The sequence below is a fragment of the Myodes glareolus genome, chromosome 23 (genome assembly GCF_982192425.1).
Source record: "Myodes glareolus chromosome 23, mMyoGla1.1, whole genome shotgun sequence".
Lineage (NCBI taxonomy): Eukaryota > Metazoa > Chordata > Mammalia > Rodentia > Cricetidae > Myodes > Myodes glareolus.
The window spans coordinates 7,239,421-7,263,044 of NC_142048.1; the positions used below are offsets into that span (position 1 = coordinate 7,239,421).

The 23,624-nt window shown below is 43.5% G+C and overlaps 1 protein-coding gene across 2 annotated transcripts in view; it reads left to right on the forward strand.

The window, feature by feature from the left end:
• The window catches only part of Psd3 (pleckstrin and Sec7 domain containing 3), a 536,277-nt gene that overhangs the window by 89,945 nt on the left and 422,708 nt on the right, over positions 1-23,624 (forward strand). The window contains exon 3 of one of the 2 annotated variants that reach the window (XM_085680351.2): positions 714-1,591. In XM_085680351.2, the coding sequence (XP_085536477.2) occupies positions 815-1,591 (777 nt within the window). In that variant the 5' untranslated portion in view covers positions 714-814. Of the gene's footprint in view, positions 1-713; positions 1,592-23,624 lie in introns of those variants that run through there. The other variant, XM_085680348.2, reaches the window with a different exon arrangement.

Genomic DNA, 23,624 nt, shown 5'->3' on the forward strand with positions numbered 1-23,624 from the left:
ATAGAAAACAGACTAACAAACAAACCCTCTGAAATGATAGGAAAATTCACATTAGAATCCCCACTGGCCATGCTGAGAGTTTCCAAAGGCTCTAGGACATCAGCCAGAACCTATACTGCTTCCCCGCCGTGGTGGGTGGCTGGGAAGTCATCAGCAGGGAGCTTCCTTGTGGTCCAAGCACAGGGGGGTGGTGGGTCACAGACTCTAGTCACCTCCCGGAAGTTCCTCCTCTTGATCACTTCAGCAACGCATCAATTTTGGAAGCAGCAAATTCAAACTATAGTGCTGAATGCGTTGACCTGGATCACGAGACCATGAGAACCCCTAAGGCATCATAGTCTTCAAAAAAGAGCTTCAGAAAAAGGTTTAGATTGTTTGCAACTGTCTTACACATACAAAGTCCATTTCAAAGTTCACAAGAAGTTTCATTGATAAACCACATAGCGTCTCAGATCAGACTCCAAATCACAGGTATAGCTAAGAGAATTTAGGATTAAACAATGAATTAACAGTATAGAGTGAGGTAAATGATTCTCTTTGGACATAGGCAGGCCCCTGTCCCACATCTGTCGCTTGAAGGCTATTCTCCACTACCGATCTGTTTGTTTTGTGACTCTGAGCAGAGTCCAGTTCTCCAGCAAACACAGTCCACTGGTCCCCAACTCGTCGGAGACTCCCCCTGGGTGCTGAAGGTGTGTTATTTCCTTCCACAGGCTGCTGGTGAAACCATGGGGCTGACTCATGTCTGCCTGCAGCTGCTGAGACACTGAGATCGAAAGCCCTGGCGAGGACCAGCCCCGTTCCCTTGGAGGAAATGGCCGAGCAGCCTCAGCAAGAGCAGATGAGAACTTCCTTCCTCTTCATCCAGCTGCAGGCCCCCCCTACCCGGGCTACCCTGACTCTACCCGCCCCTTCACCAGCCACTGCAGCCTCAACAGCAGCCCCAGGGGGCCTGGAGGAGGGATACATTTTCCCAAGTCCCAGGACGGGCTTCTTGGCTTGCTGGGACCTCAGATGTACACAGGATTTAGCTACTTCTCCTTTGAGCCTGCTGCCCGCGGAAAGCCCTGGAACCCAGAGACCAGCTGTTTTCAATTGCTCTTCACTGAAGGGAAAGAAAGAAGAAAAAGAAAAACTCCAGAATCTGGATGTAAGGACGGGTGGTATTTGCGAATCCCCACACAGTAGGCGTTGCCTGGCCCCTGCCTCTAGGAAACTTGGCCAACCACAACAATTGCCATGCAGGCTTGCTAGCCCAGCTCCTACAATGAATGATGGAAGCAGCAGTCCTTCTATGGGCTGGAAGCGCTGGCCAGTCATTTCTGCCCATGAGGACCTGTGGGGTATGGACCCACAAGCCAGGAAGGTCACTGAACTCTCGGTTCCCCAGAGTAGCCGGTCCTCTGGTGCTGACAGGGGCAAATGGGCAATCCAGAGAAGAGAGACTGCTACCCAAGAGGTACTTGAGAAGAACTGTGGAGAAGGAATAGGTACCACAGTCCTGGCAACAAGGGCCCACCTCTTCAGATACTGTCCGGCCGTTCAGATCAGCCAGAGCTGCCCGGCCCCACCTGCTGCTGTGCCTCTCAAGGTAAGGAGCTGAATCTACCTCAGTCCTATAGACTACAGCCAATGCACAGCAGAGGGAACGGACACAGGTACCAAGGTGTGAGTTGGGACCCAGGGTCACCCTCTCCTTAGGTCAGCCATGCCTCAGCAGCAGAGGCGTCCACCAGCTGCAGTATTCCATAGGCTCTTTCCCATCCTCTGCTGCCTTCTCCCCCATAACCTCCTGCACTCAGGGAGACAGCGAGTATCCGATTCTCAGGATTTCTGTCAAGGAGAAGAGGGTAAGGAAGAGCCTACATTATAAGAGATGGCCAGAGAGGAGCACAGGACGTCTACAGACATGGGATGAGGCAGCGGGCAGCCGGTATACTAGGTGTTCACTCTCACGACTGTTCTGAGAAATTGAGGCTTGTATCTCCAGTTTCAGAAAAGAGAACTGAGGTGCACTTAAGTTAAAATGCTCTCCTTCCTTTCAAAAAAAAATAAGAATAAAGTAAAACCTATTTTCAAAGGTAGTGCTGAGGAAAATAGGGAGGGAGGACTTCAGTAGGGAGTAAATGAAACACAGCCTTGGAACACTTGGTCTCCTTGAACACATGACATTTAGTGGCCACATTTGCCTGCCCTCTGCACTGGATAAGCAGACCTGGATATGAGCCTGTGACTCTACCAAGAAGTGGAAGGTGGCCCTGTGTGGGCTTTTCCAAATTCTTCCTCTGGTCATAGTTCTGCTGTGATGTGTTAGCATCCTGCTCTCTGCATCTCTGGACCACCCTTCCCAATATGCTATCTCCCGAATCCACCCTCTCTACCCAGTTAAGGTACCCCACTCTCAAGATGGGTGAACAAAATTTAAAATAGCCTTTTTTTTCCTTTTCCCTTTCCCAGTAGCTTAGATATGTAGTTATTCTGTACGTTTGGGCAATAAGGATTAGGTAAAACTGAGTCTATATGTAAGAATTAGTAGAATGAACTAGAAGAAAGGTGTGGCGTATGGAGAAGGCCAGCATGAAAGGAATTATAGGGAATTGGGAGAATTAGGAAACGGCAGGAGCATTAGGGGAAACTCCCAGCAGCCTTCTGAGGGCTCAGTGGTGATCTGCTCCATCCAGATTTGTGCCTGTCTCCTGCGTACTTCTGCACACCACCCTGCCTCATCTTTGCTCTTTTAAACAGAGGGCTTGCCGAGCCATAATCAAGGCCGAGTCCAAGTTCTCTCCAGGGTGAAGCAGTGTGAGCATACTTCCTTACAAAATAGTAATTTGTAATTACTATTACAAATAGTAATACTATGGAAATGTAATTCCATCTGGTTTTCGTATCTCTCTTCCTGCAGAGATTTAGGAGGCTTGACATTTGTGCATCTGAACCGAAGTATCTGGATGTAGGTCACACAGTAGTTATCTATGGACTTTGATGCTGGTCACCTCTGAGCTTCTTTCCTCGGTCCTTGGAACCTAGGCTCAAGCCTCAGACCCGTGGCTAGTTCTCTGGGAACTTTGGGTGCTGACTCAAGAAAGAGGATATCAGCAGTAGAAGCTTTATCTTGGCTTCCTAAGTAAATGGATCCCCTCCCCCATATCTGTTCTGCTGAAATGAAAGGATACAGAATTCCTAGGGGGAAATGGATGTCCCAAGGTTAAGTCCTAACTGTAAACAAGCCACCAGAACAGTTTTACAAGGATCAAGTCAGGTGATCCACCCTTGTGCTATGGTTTTTTGTTTATGGTTTTTGTTTTTTTAATTGTTGTTTTGAGAAAAATCAGCAAAGATCGTTTTTTTCTTCTGTCTATCCTGGATAACTTGAAGGATCCCTCCCCACCCCCAACATAAAAGGTTCTGAAAATTACCCAGTATTTTCATGTTTGAGAATTTGCCTATATGAACAAAAAAGGATTGATGAAAACATTTTCTTGTTCAATCAGCTACAAAAGGTGAGATCACAGTGGGATCTTACCACTGATGTACTATAGAAAAGTGCGGTGAATTCTCCTTAAAGTAAAATGCTGGTTGTAGTAAGGCCTCATCACTCCTATGTGCATGCTGTAGAGTTGAGCTCCTTGTAGCAACTTTTCCAGAAAAAAAAGTTAAATGTCAAGAATAAACATTCTTAACATTCTTTGTAGCAGTACAAATGGCCAAATATATTTTCTTGGTGTTTAAGCCCCGGGCTCCAGAGTGAAAGTCATTGGCATGTATCCTCTGTACAGATGCAGGGAGGAGGATGTAAGGATCTAAGTAACGATGTAAGAAGGATGTACCATCTAAGGCAGATAGAAGGATATGAGTAAGTATGTAAAGAATGAATACAATGAATCAAACATCCTGGTTCTTCATTTGCAGGATGATTGGGCCTTAGTAAAAAGAACTTCGCTGTTACAAGGAAGGCCGCTTGTTCTTACCGACCAATGGCTAGCTCAGCCCCCAAATAACCACACAGAAACTGTATTAATTAAAACACTGCTCTAACTTCTTATTGGCTAACTCTTACATCTCAGTTTAACCCATTTTTATTAATCTATGTATCGCCACATGGCAGTGGTTTACCAGGAAAGATTTGATATGTCTGTCTCTGGTGGCTCCATGGTGTCTCTCTCTTACTCTGCCTTTCTTCTTCCCAGCATTCAGTTCTGTCTTCCCCATCATCCTAAGTTCTGCCCTATCAACTAGACCAAGGCAGTTTCTTTATTCCTTAAGCAATGAAAGCAACACACAAACAGAAGGAACTTAGCTCTAGTTTTCTCGTTTACTCTGTGACCTGGACAGTTCCCAAGTGCTATCTTCCATTCTGTGAGGATGTATGTGGTGTCATTCCCAAATCCCGGATGAGAGAAGATGTACAACGATGCTCTGCAGCTTGCTGGGACGCACAGCTAGGACATGATACCTTAGGACTGACTGTCAAATCATCTACACAGATCCCAGGCCTCCCTCAACCTTCTTTAGTGATTTTCACAGCTGGGGAGACTCCCTTGAAAGGTAACCTGATGTGTCCTGGAGCCTTTGGTTGCTGTTATACTAATACCCATGGGGGAGAGAGCGGGTGAGAGACTGAGGACTATCATCAGAGCTACCTGAGCCTAACTGATACCCATGGTGGGGGAACCGGGTGAGAGACTGAGGATTATGAGCTAACTGAGCCTTGTCACTCAGCACCACCAGTTTTCTGGGTCAGGAGGAGGCGGGGCTACGGCTCATGGGGATGCTAGCAAAGGTCCTTCACCTTCCCATGGCTAGTCTGTCAGAGTAAATTAGAAAAACTCCAGAGTCTGGGCCGGAGCCTGGCCTCACCTTTGCCTCCTACTCCGTGTTATACTGCCCCTTTGTGGGAGCACAAGGAACTGTCCACATTACCCCCAAGTTTGGGACTAAAGATACCCAAAGGAGGGCAACAACCAAAGAATGCGTGGGGAAGTCAACAACTCACTAAGAGTTTCTGGAATTTACAGATATAAAAAGTGAGTCTTCATGTCTTACATGCTGTGTGTTTTAAATAGCAGTGACTGAGTAAGTACATTAAAAAGTTAGTAGTAAATTTATTTCAAATTTCTGTACCCAAAATTCCATTTTCGAACCCCACAAAATCTTCATAGTTCAAATTTCTCAAAACCCCAAACATTCTGGGTTTTTCTGTATTGTTTTGTTTTTTTTAAAACCTTGTTCTGTTTGTTTTCCTTCCCTTCCTCTTCCATGATAGGAGCTCAATTCCAAATAGCTGAATTTTCACCAGATTCTAGGAGTGTTTATGATTTAGGAAACAGTACGTGCGTGAGCAGGACAGCCGCGGGCACAACATAGGTGTAACCAGCACATTCCAGTGGTGAAACCGAAGGACATTTTCTCATAGTGGAACCCCGTCCTACAGCAGAAAGCTTTAACTGATGTGTATTATTATTCCTTGAAACAAAACCAGTGTTCCAACTACAAATCTCTAAAGCACATTAGATATTTGGTGGAAAGGTTTTGTTTTTAGGAAAGGTTATCAGTGCTGGGATCCAGGAAATTAAAAAAGAAGAAGAAAAACCTCAAATTTAAAAGCTTTGGTTCTGCTAACAAACTGGCCCTGAGACCGCTCGTGAGTCCTTGGGCAAAGCCAGCTTATCTCCTGCGCTCTCTGAGGGCTTTCCAATTCTGTGATGACTGAATCCATGAGTCTGGAAACGAGCGAACTGTTTGACGAGATAAAAGACCAACACAGTTCCACTTCATCTGTTATACCTCACCTGTCTCTAAAAATGCGTTATCTTGTTGGTTAACTCCATTGTGAGAAGTTCCCCACAAAGGGAGCCTGCCTTTCTTGGGGAACACAGGCGCTCCAGTGTGGAACTAAGAGTTTAAAGTCTGTAATCACCAATTCTTGTCACGGAACATTAGGATCTGTGTTGCCAGTTGTCGGATTTTAGATAGATATTTCTTTTTCTGGCCAGACCCTGGCTTGAATGACATTCCCTTTGAAGACTGCCCCTCGTGCCTTGGACTCTTCACTGCCCCAGGAAGCTGTCATTTCCCTCTCTGGGAACGATTCCTTCCTTCCTCTAGCTCGTTTCACTTTTTTGACCTGTCATGAGTTTAGAGACTATTCTACTCGTGAAATGGTATCCTAGATAACGCTGCCTCTATTTTAACCTACCTTGGTGATTAATGCTGAATGTTAAGAAGGAATTTGAACAAAGAGAAGCCACGCACAAATGCTCATATAGAAATTTTAGCCGTGGCGGAGCTGAATGTGCAATGGAGCATCCCGTTTAGAAGATTCTGATGTTTAGAAGACAGTGTTGATTGGGTTGTGAGGTTTATTTTTAGTCCATTTCATGCTCCATTGGTTTTGACAACGATGTCTTGATTTATTACTAGAATAAATAACGGTTGAGATAGGAGAATGGGTTTCAACTTTCTCTCATCTCGTAATTTGCTTCAGTATCTCCATGACAACGCACTCTCTTCCTCCCTTCCTTTGACATTCACACAAAGTCCTGTGCATGGCTGTACTGATGCTGCTGTCTGCCGAGTAATTCCACAAACCTCCATGCTTCAATCCACCGACAGGAAGAAAAGGGCAAAATACATGGACCACCTTATAGCTGTGTGTCCCTGTGATGTGGAGAAAAGCAACCAGATGGGAGCTGAGACCTGGGGGTTCTAGCTTTCTTTCTGATTAAGGGTAGCAAAGGGAAGGCAAATATCTTCATTCTGGTTCTGAAAACCATGTCTGTTATGTGGAAGGATTAGGCTGTCTGGCCTGGTTTCTTCCCTGCCAAGTCTGCTGATCTAGGGCCTCTCCTGTCAATCCACTTGGGCCTGTGTTTATGGGCTGGCCACTAGAGCTGTGGTTTGGGTGGCACATCTCCCAAAATCCATATATTGAGAAGCCTCTCTGTGTGAGAAGCTCCCTTTGTTTGTATAATTAGATGTCTCCAGGCTGCAGTAGGAACAAGAAGCAGATATGGGCAGCTAGTTCGATAAATGTCCCCAGTCTCTTTAAGAATATTACAAAATGGCAATATAATCTGTAGGAATATATTGTCTGAGCCTCTCAGATTTCAAGGCCTCCGGGAAGATTAGTTTAAAAGCGCGTCTTTGAATTAAGTACTACGTTAGCCCCAGCTGTGGCTGCTTCCGCTTGTCATCCCAGCGGTCCGCAGGGTGAGGCTGCAGTGTCAAGGCCAGCCTCGGCTACATAACAACAGTATCAAGGAAAAAAGGGGTTAGCTTCAAATCATTTCCTGTTATACTGTGGTGGCATAAATACATTCCCCCCCCCTCGATTGGGCACTAATTATTGAATAAAAGAAAACAACGGAAAGGAAGGCCATGTCTGCTCCTAGGTATGGTAGAGGGGGAGGCTTGTTGTAGATAAAAGGGTTAGCCTGAGGCTGGGAGAACTGGGAGAACATCAGAGTGAGCGTGATCCCGAGCAGGGCCACAAGAAGAGAGATGGGGAGGGAAAGCTAGGAGGGTAAAGGGCAGATGAACAAGGGGCCAGGTAACCAAAGTGCCTGGATTATATAGGGAAGGGAAGGGCTGCTGGGGGAAGGGCAGCTCAGCCCCTGGGGTGGAGAAGCTTAGGGTAGAGTGGTGTGCCAGCCAGACCTGGTAACAGTTGGGGCTGGGGGATGCTGGGAGAACATGGCAGCCAGGTCTGCTTTGATATGTTAAATAGGTACCTCTGTTAGCCCTGGTTTGAGACCTAACAATTATGATATGGTAAGTTTTTTCTCTTTTAAAGGTGTGTGTGTGTGTGTGTGTGTGTGTGTGTGTGTGTTTGTGTGTGTTTGAAAATATAGGCTACTACAAGATTTGTTCATACATAGTACTTACGTGAAAGAAGTGCACAGCTGGCAGGTTGCCACCATGGGTTCTGCATATGGGGCTCTTCAACTTTATATCAGTTCACTGGGACACCTGACCCGTGTTTCCAAAGTCAGAACAACGTGAAGAAAAGCTGCATTCCCTGTGGTGACTTACACCAGTTCCTCAAACTGAACCATATCAGCGCAAGTCGAACGTCAAGCAGCAAAAGGAGGAGAGTTTGTGGCCTTGGCTGGCAGAGGGCGTGGCTTTAGGACAGTCACCCACCCTCATTTGAACGTCATTGGCAGCTGCGCTCCTTTTTATCTGCCCTTTGTGCTGTGCACTTCCTGGGATTATGTTCAATATTTTTGAAATTTCACTTTCAATTTTCAGGATGTACAGCTTGCATTAACCTTTCAGTCACCAAATCCAGCAGATTAGAGATAAAGTCCCAAGGAAATCTATTTCAGGACTTAGCATTTTTTATCATTTAGAAATGCCATTTTAGCTGGAAGAGGCTTGGTTATTCTTCAGTGAAGCCTCAACTTAATTGTATGGTGCAGTGGCCTTTGAGAAACCAGCCGTTCATCTCATGTCATAGCAGAAGGGTCTTAGGAGAATTCAGTTACACATATTCAGTCTTTTGCCATGAAGATCCAGTGCCCCAAACAATGACGCACATCACAGATAATAAATGAAAATAACAGTGACAGATAAGTAGTGACAAAGCTGTGACGTGTAGGAAAAGCAGTAAAAGTCAAGATGAAAAAAGGTCACAGTGTGTGTAGGACGAACACCACGTGCCATAAAGGGCCCTGGGGCTGACATGTGTGAAGTCAGACATTGAGCTTTCTCCCGGCTCAAGCTCAGAGAAACAGGCTTTAGCATCACAGGTCTCATTGTGAGAGAGAAAGGAGAAGAAAGGAGTGGAGGTCTTTTTAACATGTTAATAAAAATTAATTCTATTAGAAATAAAAATCTGCTTGACTTTGAAAGGACTGGTGAGATGTTGTAAGCCTGGCAAACTGCATGCAACTCCCAGGACCTCTGTGGTGGAAGGAAAAGCCAGCTCCTGCAAATGTCCACTGAGCTCCATACATGTGACAGATGCCACATATGACACACACATAACACACACACACACACACACACTATACATATATACCAAACACACATACACACATACCACATACACACACACTCACCACATTTTAACACACATATACCACACATGCTCACCACATATAATATATACATAACACATACACACAACGCATACACACATTACATATAACACACATGCCACACATATACAGCACACGCACACCACATACCACACACATACATTCACCACATGTAACACACATACCACACACAAACCACACACACTCACCACATATAACACACACAAACCACACACACTCACCACATATAACACACACATACCACACACATTCACCACATATAACACACACATACCACACATATTCACCACACACCCATAACACACACATGCACACACACCACATACCACATATACACACATTCACCAAAATAACACACATATACCACATACACACCACACATACACACCACACACATACACATAACCATATTATTAAAATGAATAATTAAATCAAAAATATTTTGGATCAAAATATTCTTTTTAAGTCTTTTTTTTCCAATTTTACTAAAAGTAGATTATTTTCTCATGTAAGATATCCTGATTACAGTTTCCCCTTTCTCTACACCCGCCCTCCCATCCAGATCCACCCCCTTTCTGTCTTTCATTAGAGAAGAACAGGTTTTGAGCCGGGTTGGTGGTCTGACCCTTTAGTCTCAGCACTTGGGAAGCAGAGACAGGCGGATCTCTGTGAGGTCAGAACCAGGCTGGTCTACATGTGGGTTCCAGGACAGCCAGAGCTACATAGTAAGACTGTGTCTCAGGAAAGAAGAGGAAGGAAGAGGAGGACGCTTTTTAAAACAATAAAACATAGCAAAATAAAATACAATCATCTTAAACAAAAACCATCACATCAAAGTTGGACAAGACAAATTAACAAAAAGCAAAGAGCCCCAAGGAAAGGCACAAGAATCAGAGACCCTCTTGTTCACACAGGAACCATAAACTTGCTGCACTGAAAGCTACACATTTGCAGAGGACTTGGGGCACCTCTGCAGCCCTGAGCTTGCTGCTTCCGTCTGTGAGTTCCTATGAGCTTTGCTCAGCGGGTCTAGAGGGCCTTGTTCTCCTGGATCCTCCATGCCCTCTGGCTCTTACATTTTTTTTCACCTCCTTTTATGAAGGTGCTCTAAGGTGTAGGGTTTGATGGAGATGACTCATTTAGGGCTGTGTGTTCCAAACTCTCTCTCTCTCTCTCTCTCTCTCTCTCTCTCTCTCTCTCTCTCTCTCTCTCTGTCTGTCTTCAGAAGTCATTTTGTCTTTTTGGTAGTTATTTTTTTCCATATTGGACATCTCTTCTCTCTGTTATTAGTATGTCTGCCACTATTATACTTTTTGACAATCTGTGGTGCCCAGGAATCTAAACAACAGATTGGTTTAAATTGTAAAGAAAGCTTACTAGTTCCCTGAAGAGCAGTGAAAAGACCGTGTGAGGAGCTGAGTGACATACTTCACCAGGGAGTCAGGGGTTTGTGGCTTATGTGTTTTTATCTTTACATGCGTGTGTATGTGTACACATCCATGTGTGTGTGCAACTGAACGCCATAGCACAAGTGTGGAGGTCAAAGGGCAACCTCTGGTGTCTTCGGTTCTCCCCTTCCACCTTTTTTGAGACAGGGTTTCTCTTGTTTGCTACACATGCCAGACCAGCTGGCCCACGAGCTTCTGGGGACTCTCCTGTCTCTACCCTCTCTCTCACAGCAGGAGTGCCAAGGTTACAGATGTTTGCCGCTGTGTCCAGATTTGGTTGGGTTTCAGGGATTTGAAGTCATGGCCTCATGCTAGCATGGGAAGCCTTTTACCTACTGACACATCTCCCCAGGCAGCCTCTTGAATTTTCATATAAACTTTTTTGTATGATTGTATCTGATTCAAGATGATGCTTTTGCTCTTTGGTACTATGAGTCTCCGTGAATAAAATCACTAAACAAAATGCTACAGTGTGTGTCTGGTTTTCTAACCAGGTTTTGTGTTCTCTAGAAGTTCATATATTAAAGGCCTGGTCTCCCCAGCTTGGTGCTACTGGGAGATAGTGGAACCCTTAAAATGTGGGGGCAACTGAGAGGTGAGGACAACTGGGAGGTCCTCAGGTCATTAGAAGGGGCCGGTGGGACGTCAGTCCTTTCATTTTCTTCTGTGAGCTACCTTATGTATTAGTTATTTAAATGTTTCTGTAAGGGCTCATGGAAGAGACTGGTTGTTGAAGCTGGAACCCTTACAAGTTGGATACCTAGAACTGACATTTAAAAAGCCAGATCTGGAGTTACACAGAATCTCAGTGCCGAGGACACAGTGGCAGCTAGTCTAGCCTGCTGGGCAAGCTCCAGGCCAATGAATGAACCTGTTTTTTAAAAAGGGGTGGTGAACATCACTTCTGAAGAACGACAGTGTGTGTGTGTCTATGTGTATGTGTAGGTATCTTCAAATCTACCATAAAGCTGAGCAACTCTCCGAGCTACCTCTGGGCTCACAAATCAAGCACAGTGATGTTTTTGCAAACATTTTTCTCATGGTTTAGGCTTGTGCTTAAGAAATTCTTGAGTGGGCCTGTGGCCAGGAAGTTACAGTAATATTTCTCTTTAGCTGAGCTTCTTGACCTAGTTTTCTAAATCTAGTTTGTGAATAATCATTGGGAAAAAATGTGTCCTCAACAGCTGGATCTGTTCTAAAGAATCCGCTTCACTCTTGCTTTAAACAACATACAAAATAAATATATTAAACTGAAATAAATTGTTCCCACTTTCTGTGATGTTTTAGAAAGTTAGTGGGAAATTTTCACCTGTCCTATGAATGAGTTTATCTATGGGAAGGTACTCCGGCACGAGCCTCATTCCCATTTCCTCCTTTTTGTTTTCGTCATTTCTGCAGGCTCGCCTCAAACTCAATCTGCAGCCCAGTCTTTGGACTTGCATCCCCCTGCATCAACTTTCCAAGTTCTTGAGATTCGAGTCCTGGGCCACTAGACCTGGCTATGGCTACCTTTCCTACTTCCAATCTTTTTTGGTAGATGAACTCTTTCCCGTGGTCGCTACAAACTGTCCTCCCCTATCTTTCCACGCGATTGTACGGACTGCTGGTGATTGTCTGCCTTCTGTAACATGACTGTTATGGGATTTTGATTATGTTGTGGTCCAATGTCCAATTGAATACAGTCGTTGGTTAGAGAGGCAGGGTTCACATTCACCTGGCTGGGATGGATCATAGAGTCCTTGGTGGACTCTGGACAAGGAAGAAGGCCCTTGGGAGAAGAGGTGGGGCTGGAAGGTGGCTGGGCCTTTCCAAACTGGAAGTGAGCGGTTTTGCTGTCGCATGTGATCTCTCATGTTTTTATCTTTAGTATTTGTCCACAGGTTTATTCTTTAATAAACGTTAAAAGAAATCACAATACATGGCAGTACTTTGTACAGAGTCTCTGAAACTCTTATGTGAAAACAAATTAGATGTTATCAAAATGAATCTAGGAATTAGATTGTGTTAGTTACTTTATATATTATAGAACTGATTTGTTAAGTGTGTAAGTTCATCACAAAGCACCAGAGACTGAAGGCTCCTTCCCTGGTCTCCATAGCTTTCATGTTTAGGGCAGATGAACATATACACAAAAGGATATCAAAGACATAGACACACGAAACAGCAGCAGGACAAAGACCATGACCAGTGGACACAGACATCGGAACGGGGCTGAACAGAAGAACTAGGTGTCCCTGATTACACACTCTGGTTTGAGAGGAAAACTAACATCTTTGTTTCGGGAGTCTTTTCAGTGGAGATGGAATGAAGTAAATGACGGTGAGTACGTGAAGAGAAAGCTGGCTGACCTGAAAGAACGGAGGAGCATTTAAGTTTGGGGCTTCTCTCAAGTTCATGCATGAATTTCAGAATCCATTATGAAGTGATGTGACTCCATGAATACATAAAAATTTATTTTTAGTCTGGAAATTAAATTTTCTTGCTTAAAAATTTTTCTTTTTATCCCAGGTTATAAAAAACTACAAATAGTAAATAATACACATGTGAAACAATAAAATGTCATGAAAAGAAGGATATATATATATATATATATATATATATATATATATATATATGTTTTTTGAGACAGGGTTTCTCTGTAGCTTTGGAGCCTGTCATGGAACTAGCTCTTGTAGACCAGGCTGGCCTCAAAGAGAAGTATATATTTTAACATTAAAATATGCACCTTCTTGGGTGGCAAGATGACTCAGTGGGTAAGAACAGGATTTGATTCCCAGCTACCACCAGCTGTGACTCTGGTTCCAAAAGATTCGATAGCCTCTCTGGCTTGTGCAAGTGTGGCACAGGTATACATGAAATTCCGATACCCCTACACATAGAATTTAAAAATTAAAAAAAAATCATTAAGTATGCTTCCTTTAATGAAACATTGGAGAATTTCACATTAGGAGCAGAAAGTTTGGATATAGAAATTCATGGGTACCCTGGACCTGGATCTTCGTGTGGACTCTGGACCTGGATCTTCGTGTGGACTCTGGACCTAGATCTTCGTGTGGACTCTGGACCTAGATCTTCGTGTGGACTCTGGACCTGGATCTTCGTGTGTACACTGGACTTGGATCCTTGTTTGTACACTGGACCTAGATCTTCATGTGTACTCTGGACCTGGATCTTCGTGTATACACTGGACTTGAAACCTTGTTTGTACACTGGACCTAGATCTTCGTGTGTACCCTGGACCTGGATCTTCATGTGTACCCTGGACCTGGATCTTCGTGTGTACTCTGGACCTGGATCTTCGTGTGTACACTGGACTTGGATCCTTATTTGTACACTAGACCTAGATCATCATGTGTACACTGGAAATGGAATGTTCTCCCTCATTTTGAAAGATTCTGTTTCCCAGGTAGCAAGAATGGCAAGAGAATAAGACTAGCCTGTAAGATGTTGCTAAGAGACAGAAGAAGCACAGAAATGGGTGCTGTGAATTTGGCCCAAGCCAGGACCTGAAGCTATTTCCAGGTGAAAGCACAGAGTTGTGAGCATCTGAATTGGGTTTGGAACACTTTCAATGAGGCTCCTTGGGCAAGGACTGCAACTCTGGTGTATGAGCAGTAAATCAACACAGGTGCTCCCCTGTGGAGGAATCCTATAACCACTGACGATAAATGATGTCCAGATATGTGACATCTATAACAATATGCCAGTTCACGATGGTGATAACTGCAGATTTGCTTGTCTGCCTCTTCCCCTCTGGGGCAAGATAACGGCCTGTCTTCATTATGAATCACACACACACACACACACACACACACACACACACACACACACACACACCGAGTACAAAAAAGTACAAAAAAGGATTTATGGAGTTAATTTTCCCTCTTTTGTACTACTACCTGGCCTCCACCACAGATGAAGCTGATTTTCTCTTACGAGAAAAATTAGGTCCTCAGTAAGAAAAATTAAAATGAGTTATTCATGACAATGCATACAGAAGAGATAAAAATATATCCGCTCACAGGAAGAACCATTTGATTATTTTGATTATTTTAATAACATGTTTAAATGTGGTTCCATATCCTGTACGCTCATGTACTCTGAAGGTTTGTAGATCACAGAAGTTAGAGAAGAGGCCTGGATATGGTACCAGCATCCAGGTCAGCCTAGCATAATGTGGGAGGGTATAGAGTCTATAGACAGGCTCTTGCTCTGCCCCTTCTAGCTGGGGAATCACGGGAAAATCACTTAACCCTTCTATACGTTTGTTTCCTCCTATGTTAAAAGAGGGGACATGAGAATAGAGGACTCCCGAGCTGACAGGTTATCACCTGTGAAGGCCTTGGCACCGATCTGGCACAGAGAATACAGACTTTGGGAAGCCTTTGGTTGCTAGTCTTCCTCCCACCCTAATTAGGACTGAGCTGCTTCCCATCCTGACTGTTTCTCTCCTGTAGCTGTGCTTCCCCATCCTGGCTGGGTTTGAGAGTTTGAAACATGGAATCTGGGTTCCTTCTTCTTTCTCTAAGTCTGAACTGATGTGGGAAGTCCTTCTGTACATGTGTTGCTTTTATTGATTAATAAATAAAAAAGCTGCTTTGGCCTGTGATAGGGAAGAATAGAGCTAGGCAGGAAGCAGAACTGAATGCTGGGAAAGAGTAGGCGGAGTCAGGGAGATGCCATGTAGCTGCTACTGAAGGAGACAGATGTCTGGGAACTTTACCAGTAAACCCTGACCTTATGGTAAAATATAAAATACTGGAAATGGGTTAATTTAAGATATCAGAGGTAGCTAGCAATACACTTACGCTATTGGTCAAGCAGTGCTTTAAATAATATAGATTCTGTGTAATTATTTCGGGTCTGGGCAGTCAGGAACGAATGAGCAACAACTGCCAATACTATTTTTCTATTTACCACTCTATGTTAACGACAAAGTTAACTATAATTTATTTTGTTTAATCTGAAATTGTGTCTCATGTGAACAATATCTTAATTCTCCAGAAATTTGATATTTGCTATAATTCGGAACTAAAAGAATCTTGAGAACAGCATCGAAGCTTACAACTAGTCAGAAAAACAAACGAATACTCTATAGTTTAAAAATGGTGTCACACATGCCTCCTTGACAAGGTTCAAAAGTTGGGAGCAGAAATACTAAAGCCTCTACAGAGAGCACTGACTGTGGAAATCAATACTAGATGCACCTGTTCTTGCTGGATTTGTGCCAGGCCCCTGCCCACAGCCCAGCCTGGGCACTGTGATAAGTTTCTGGGCTTCACGCTGCCCACAGCCCACCCTGGGCACTGTGAACCACCTCTGGACGTCACCCTGCCTACAGCCCACCCTGGGCACCGTGAGCAGTCTCTGGACTTCACATTGCCCACAGCCCACCCTGGGCACCGTGAACTGCCACTGGACTTCACATTGCCCACAGCCCTCCCTGGGCACTGTGAGCAGTCTCTGGACTTCACATTGCCCACAGCCCACCCTGGGCACTGTGAACTGCCTCTGGACTTCACCCGATGACCTTTCTACCCCCTTTTCAGTCTCCAGCAATGTATTTTAAACCTTCATGGGTCTCTGAGATTCACCTTGGTTTGTTTAGTTGTGAGATCCAATGGCAAAGACTCAGTCCGAGGGCTGTTAGCCAAGGAGAGCTGAAGACAGGAGTGACGCGATGGTCGATCGGGGATGGGGAAATGGCAGCCCTTCTATCCACATCTATATACCTCATCTCTCTAGCTTTGCTTTTGTCTTTAAAATGTTCATGAAAGGACCAGGGTATGGGTCAGCAGTAAAATAGGTCCTTAGGATGTACAAGGCAATAGGTTCAGCACAAAAAAAAGTCTTTATGAAAGTAAACTAGCATATGCTTCATGTATTATGATGGTGATATTCACATTACAGTTGTGAATGTGTACAAATAAATTCTCTCTGTTCTTGTCTTTGTTTTCTTTTCTTTTTTGATTTTGTTTGTTTGTGGGGTTTTTTTTATTTTGTTGGGGTTTTTTTTTGTTTTTGTTTTTGTTTTTGTTTTATACAAGGCCTCAATTAGGCAGCTCTGGCTGTCCTGGAACTCACTCTGTAGATCAGGCTGGCCTGGGTTTCACTGAGATTCACCTGACTCTGCCTCTCAAGTGCTGGGATTAAAGGCATGAGCCACTCACCTGGTCTTATTCTGGACTCCTTGAAGGAAAGAATTCAGCCAAAAGACACGAATTGTTTAGCTGTGGATTCTGGGAATATTTTTCAAATCAAGATTTATGAAATATGTGGCATGTTCATGAGAAAGGTAGCCCTGTTTCCTTTCCCAAATCATGGTGGATCGGTTTTCTCCTTTAGCGTATTTTCTTTGCATGGGGCCAGTGAGATGGTGGCTCAGAAAGGCACTTGCTCCCAAATCCAATGGCCTGAGTTTGGTTCCCAGAGCCTCACATAGTGGAAGGAGAGCACTGACACAAGCTGTCATGTGCTTTCTCTCTCTCTCTCTCTCTCTCTCTCTCTCTCTCTCACACACACACACACACACACACACACACACACACACACACACACACGTAACATTTTCTTAAAATAGACTATTTCTTTTACTAATCTTTTAGAAAATCCTGCAAGGGGTGGCTGAGGCAAATGACATTATAACAATGCCAGTCTTCATTTGTACATGTGTGGCAGTTGGGCAGGTGCTCACACTTCAGCTTTTGACATTGCAGGAAGAGTCTAACTGTAGTTTCAAGGATATTTAGCCATTAGGGGTTAGTCTGACAATCAGGAGACACAGCTAACAAGAAACCTCCTCTGTTTCCTTGGTTTTCTCACATCTAAGAAACTGTCCATCAGAAGGCACTGTTCTCGGGATAAATCCACACTTCCCTGGCTTACCTCGTATCCATCTTCTTACTGAGTCAGGTCTTGTCTTTTATCATCGCTCATTTTCTTTCCTGGCTGTCTGCCTGTCTGTTTTTCCTTCTTACTATTTTGCAATGCAAAGGAACTGTTATTTTGGAGTGCTAGGCAATATTCTACCACTGAACTACATTCCAAGCCTATCTATGTAAACATATTAGTCATGTGTACACCGGGGCTTTTGCTAATAGGATTCCAGGGTACAGAGGTTCCAACATGGCTAGGCTTGTCACACTGAGTACTATTGACAGGACAGCTCTTCCCAAGTTTTGTGCCTGCGGTAGCCATAGCAGCTCGTCTGCAAAGGGGCTCGAGGACCTAGAACCAGGAGTCTGTTCTATGACACCCCTAGTTGTAGAAATCTTTTCAAGTCTAGATTTCCTAAACTACTGAAGAATAGCTGATTATTGTGAGATACAGAGTTGTCCGATTTAACAAATGTACATATCCATCTTAAGGCTATATGTATGCTATAAAATCACCAGCTATCTGAAATTCAGATTCAACAAATGTCTTATATCTCACAGACAACCTTAGTGGAATCAATTCTTACAATAAAGTTAAACCAGTTGAGTGATCCTGGATGAATTACTTAACTTCTAGGACTGGAGAAATGGTTCAGTGGTTAAGAAAATTTCGTACTCTTGGCAGAGAACTTGGGTTCAGTACCCTACACCAACATGGCATCTCATGACTGTCTGTAATGCCAATCCTAGGTGATCTCATGTACTCTTCTGGTCCCTAGAGGAACCAAGCTTGTAAATGATAGGCATATATACAAGCAGGCAGAATAAACACATAAAATATTTTTTTAAAAAAATTACTAACTTCTCTGAGTCTCCTTTTCTTTCCTCTCAGCTATTGTGAACATCTTTTGGTAGCATATGCAAAGCACTTAGTATATGGTAAAGTCCTCTCAAAATGCTCATCTTATCACCATGGTAACAAATATTGCCTCCTGGACTAGAAGGTGTACTTTTGTAGTGCATAGTTTGCCCAAAAATGCAGCTTTTGCCCTAGCACTTCTTTAGAGTTGTTTCCTGGCTTTTTAGCTCAGATACTTCTTCTGGGTCTCCTGTTCCATTTCTTTCCCTTCTCCCATTGGAAACATGATGTTTTATTCTTATGTTATCTAGAGTATAGACACTGTTTCTCTTAGTTTTTATAGGCCAAAGATCCCACAATGTGCAGAAGATGAAACTGAAGGCTCGCCTGTATAATTCTTTGAAATTACAGATGGGAATGACTGGCATGCACCAGGACTGCTCCAAAGATTTAAGGATATTTGCATTCAAGCTGGTGAAAGAAGTTATGACACTGGATGATTTTCCTTTTGCTAAATTGTCCACAGTTAAAAATAACTTGCCCTATGTGAGTTTGAAGTTAACCAGGGTGTAGGAATAGCTTCTGTCAGAACTATCTGCTGATTGTGAGGGACACTTAGATTTTTCTATGAAATTATGAAGCATAGCAAGGATTTTGGAAAAAGCTGACAAGGAACAGTGGGAAGAACTTGCGGGGTCTCTGGTCTTCCCGGGCCATCTTTTGAGAGAAAGATGAAGTGCCCAGCAGAGAACAGCACCATCATTGGTCACAGTCACTGCAAGGCCCACTGTAAACTGCCTGAACCCAGCCACTAGTCCAGTGAACTCCCACCTTTATCGGCAACAAGGACAGTATGAGAATTCACGGCCATCTGAGACCGACTTTCTTTTCAACTCCATGACTACTTTGTATATCACTGGGTTGCATAGCATGCTCTCAGATATTTTGAGAGCCAGCATCAGGGCACTGTGTGGTCACCACTGTATTCCTGGCACCTGGGTATAAACCATGAACTAATGAACTGGGTTGACCTTTTGGATGAGTGGGAAATGGTTCCCTTCTACATCATTATCAGACAGTGTTTCCCATATGCCTAATTGATTGTGGGGTTTTCCTTTAGCCACTCGGGTGCTCCATGCTAGCAATCTAAAAGGGAAATACCTGCCATCTGCAGAAAAAATAGAGTTCGTAGACAGATGTCAGGAATGCTTCTCCAAGCCTGCCAAAAAAATACGTCCAGAGGATGTAGTCTGATAATTCCAGGAGTTACCCAATTAGCTTAGAGGGGGAAATGAGAGACAATGGATCTGGGGTCTTAGTGACCAGTTCTGGCCCATCTCACCAGTTGCTATGAGTTACTTAGGTTCCTCAGTAATGGATCCCATTCAGGCCTGTGTGACAACTCTCGCTGCTATCTCTGGACACCCTGCAGAACACTCTGAATCTGAACCATCAAATCACGATTCTCCCTTCCTGTTATAGCTCCATATTCACAGGGGATTCTCAATCCTTTCACCACCTGTTTGAATGATGCCCAGAGGTGTCAGCAGTCGGGCTTCTGCATTTAACAAACATGTGGTCAGCATCTAAGGGCTCTGGGGGCGCTCTTTCTGTGAGAGACTTTTTAATGCTGTGATTCTTGTTGTGACGAGCAGATGATTCTGGAGTTGTTCACAATTCAAATTCGATGAGTCTGAGCTTGGCTAATAGGAGGCTTTGAGGGTATGATGATAAGGAGGAAGATGATGATGATGATATTGATGACAACATAAGCAACAACCATATTGACTCCTCTGCATTATCTTGTAAAGCCACAGAAAACTATTGTTTCTTCATAGTATCAATACAAATATGACTGCTTCTGAAACACAATGGAGTATCAATCCAAAGAAATTGTGTATCTCACAGTTGAAAGAGTGAGCTCATTTAATGAATAATAATTTCCAGGCTCTGCACTAGACGATAGGATTAGGAAGGGTCATAATTTTTAAAAGACATGTCCTTGAGATGTTTATAATCTAGCTGAGAAGGCAATAATTTAAATAATTAAAAGAGTGATGAATGTCACAAGGAAAGTCAGCAGTTATGGAAGTGAGCATTGGAGGCACCCAGCCTGGTGAGCTGCAAGGATGTGGCCTGGTAGGAGCAGCTATCTGGGCGGGTCACAGGGGCTTCCATCTCCTGAGCATTCGTTATGAACAGTCATAAGATATGCATTACTCTGTCAGTACAGAACCCCATCCGCAGAGCCTGTTAACTGGCTTTATTTCATAGATGAAAGAAATCAAGGTCCAAGAGGTGGAATATAGTCGGCTGGAGGCTCACAGCTAGTTTGAGGTGGTACCTGACCCCAGCTTAAACAAGTTGCCCACCAGCTCTCTGTGGCTCTAGTGCAGGAAGGACAGTGAATGAGATTAGGGACAAAGACTAGGTCAGAGTTTGTGGGTCTCAATGGGCCATAGTTAAACCTATAAAGAAATGCTGACTGTGTGACCTGGGAGGAAGGTTTCCTTAGTGTCCTCTGCTCCTTTAGAGTTCAGTGCCTCCACAGAACACGAATGTGCAGCTTACTCGGTTACAATTGAGGGAGGCTAAATTCTTTATATACAGCCAGGGTTATAAGGGTTTGATTAATTTTTTAAATTTTTTATTAATTTTTTTAGTTTTTAAAGACAGGGTTTCTCTGTGTAACAGCCCTGACTGTCCTGAAATATGCTTTGTGGACCAGGTTGCCGTCGAATTCACAGAGATCCACTTGTCTCTGCCTCCCAAGTGCTGGGACTAAAGGTGTGCACCACCAGTGCCTGGCTGGTGAAAGTTTCTTAAAGAATAAGAGGTTCATGAATCAGGCACCAACCCATCAAAAAATTTAGAAAGGCACTGAGCAGAGGAACTGGGTCATACCTGCAGAAAAGTGGTGGATGAAGAAGACTACTGGAGATCAGGTATGACCGAGTCATGTTCCTTACAAGGTTTATACAGACAGGACTTGATTATCATGCTGGCTTGAACGGACTGGTTTTCGTCCTGAGCTAGCTGCACTACAGTCTCCACGTGCTCCTTATCTGCAAAGTTTGTTCCACAAACATCTTCTACAAGCATCCTGAGGTCATAGACAGCATGCTTCTCATTTTTGTACCTCACCCACTAAACAGAGAGAAGGCTAAATCGAGAAGAACCACTATTGAGGATAATTATGACTGTGCAAACTCAGTCAGCCAAGACCCCTTGAGCTCCTGCATTGAGGAGCCCTGGGAGTCTGGATAATGAGTTGGTTTTGTCTTTCTTTCTGATTGATTACAAGCTTGGATGCTCAAGCAGTTGACTGAGTATAAATAAGCCATGAGGGATGGAGCAGTTAAGGAACTGAGAGAAGCTTAGGAAACAGGGAAGTGTCTTTAAGAGTGGGCAGTTCCCTGTGGGAAACATGGGGTGGGCCAGCTAGGCAGGTGGCTAATTCAATGTAATTGGATGGGGTCAGTTTCACCCGGGATGAGAGGGGGACAGTAGTCAGGAAATTTGGGTGGAAACTGAAGCATCAACCTAAGAGAAATAAACTAAAAAACAGTACAAAAGTGAGAGCATTCTAAATGGGCTAGTCATGTGTTTAAAATCTTGGATTTTTTTCTAATAGGTAAAAATAGTAATACCTGCCTGCTCCTGGTTCACTCACAAGATTTGCAACCTGACATACCTACCAGTTGAGTCATTTGGCTAATGTGTGATTTGTCTTCTTACCCATGATTAAACTAGGCTCATTTTTCTTTCCCTAAATACTCCCCAGTCTAGGAATCTTGACCAATTAGATAATTTGATTTATGTAGCTGTTTTTGTAAGAGTGGTATTGTTGTGTAGTGAGTTGAAGGCGTTGTCAACTGTGAGCTTGCATGTTCCTTTAAGAAACTCCATCTTGTGCTCAATCGTACCACAAGGACATGTGTTCAACTATGTTCATAGCAGCATTGTTTGTCATAGCCAGAAACTGGAAACAACCTAAATGCCCTTTGACTGAATAATGGATAAGGAAAATATGGTATATTTACACAATGGAGTACTACACAGCAGAAAACAGTAATGACATCTTGAATTTTGCAGGCAAATGGATGGAGCTAGAAAACATCAATTTGAGTGAGGTAACCTAGATACAGAAAGACAATTATCACATGTACTCACTCATAAGTGGTTTTTAAACATAAAGCAAAGAAAATCAGCCCACAAATCACAATCCCAGAGAACCTAGACAACAATGAGGACCCTAAGAGAGACTTACATAGATCTAATCTACATGGAAAGTAGAAAAAGACAAGATGTACTGAGTAAATTAGGAGCATGGGGACCTTGGGGGAAGGTTGAAAGGGAGGGTAGAAGCAGGGAGAGGAGCAGAGAAAAATGTAGAGCTCAATAATAATAATAATAAAGCTAAAAAGTACTATTAGATAAATAATACAGGTTTGTGACCTTTGAAGGTGTTTTTCTTTTTTACTTAGTGGAAGTCTTATAATCTTCTGAGTTGCTGAGTATCAAGAGCTCATTCTTTTGTTGCCAAAAGGTGTTCCATAGAGATGAGCTCTGGGATTCTGTATATGAATAAAGTTACAACAAACAACTATATATAAAAAAAGAAACTCCATCTTGTTGTCGAGGCAGGGGAAGAGGTTAGGACAAATGAAGCATGATCGGATGCCCCGGGTAGGGGCTGGCAGCTGGCTGCTACCTGAGGAGCTTGCCAGGACTGTGCAGAACACCGTGACCAGTGAATGTGCCCCACTGTGTCTGTGAATGACTGAAGGGAGCCAAAGAAAGGACGAGTCAGAGTAGGTAGAAGCCAGGAGCCTTGAACAAGAGGGCTGTTGTTGACCTGCCAAGAGAGTTATCTAGATAACCGGGACCTTCTGAGTCACTTCCATCCTAAACCCGATGCCCTTGAAAGACTGGCTGCTTCCGAGTGTCATCTTTCATTCCCTTCATTCCTCAACTACCTTTGTAGCTGAGAATCTCATGCAGAAGAATTCAGTTCTACCAACTGACAACAGGCATGGTGGTACAGGAAATATTGATTGCCCTTTGTTGTGAAAACACGTGTCATACTACCAAGTTCTATTGATATGTTAGGGTCAACCTACATAGGATACTAGATTAGAGATATAAGAAAACAGTAGCCCTATGTATAGAACTGTGGATGGCCACATATTGACATATAGTTGGTATTGAAAGCAAAACCTCCCTTCAATACCCCTATTTATTCCAAGAACTATTTCTGAAATTTTAATTCTGATTCACAGTATTTTTAAAAAACTTTCCCTTCAGTCCCCTGAAAGTACATACTCATTAAATTCCAAAAACTTCAAAAATGTACTTTTTAAGCTGATGTTATTCA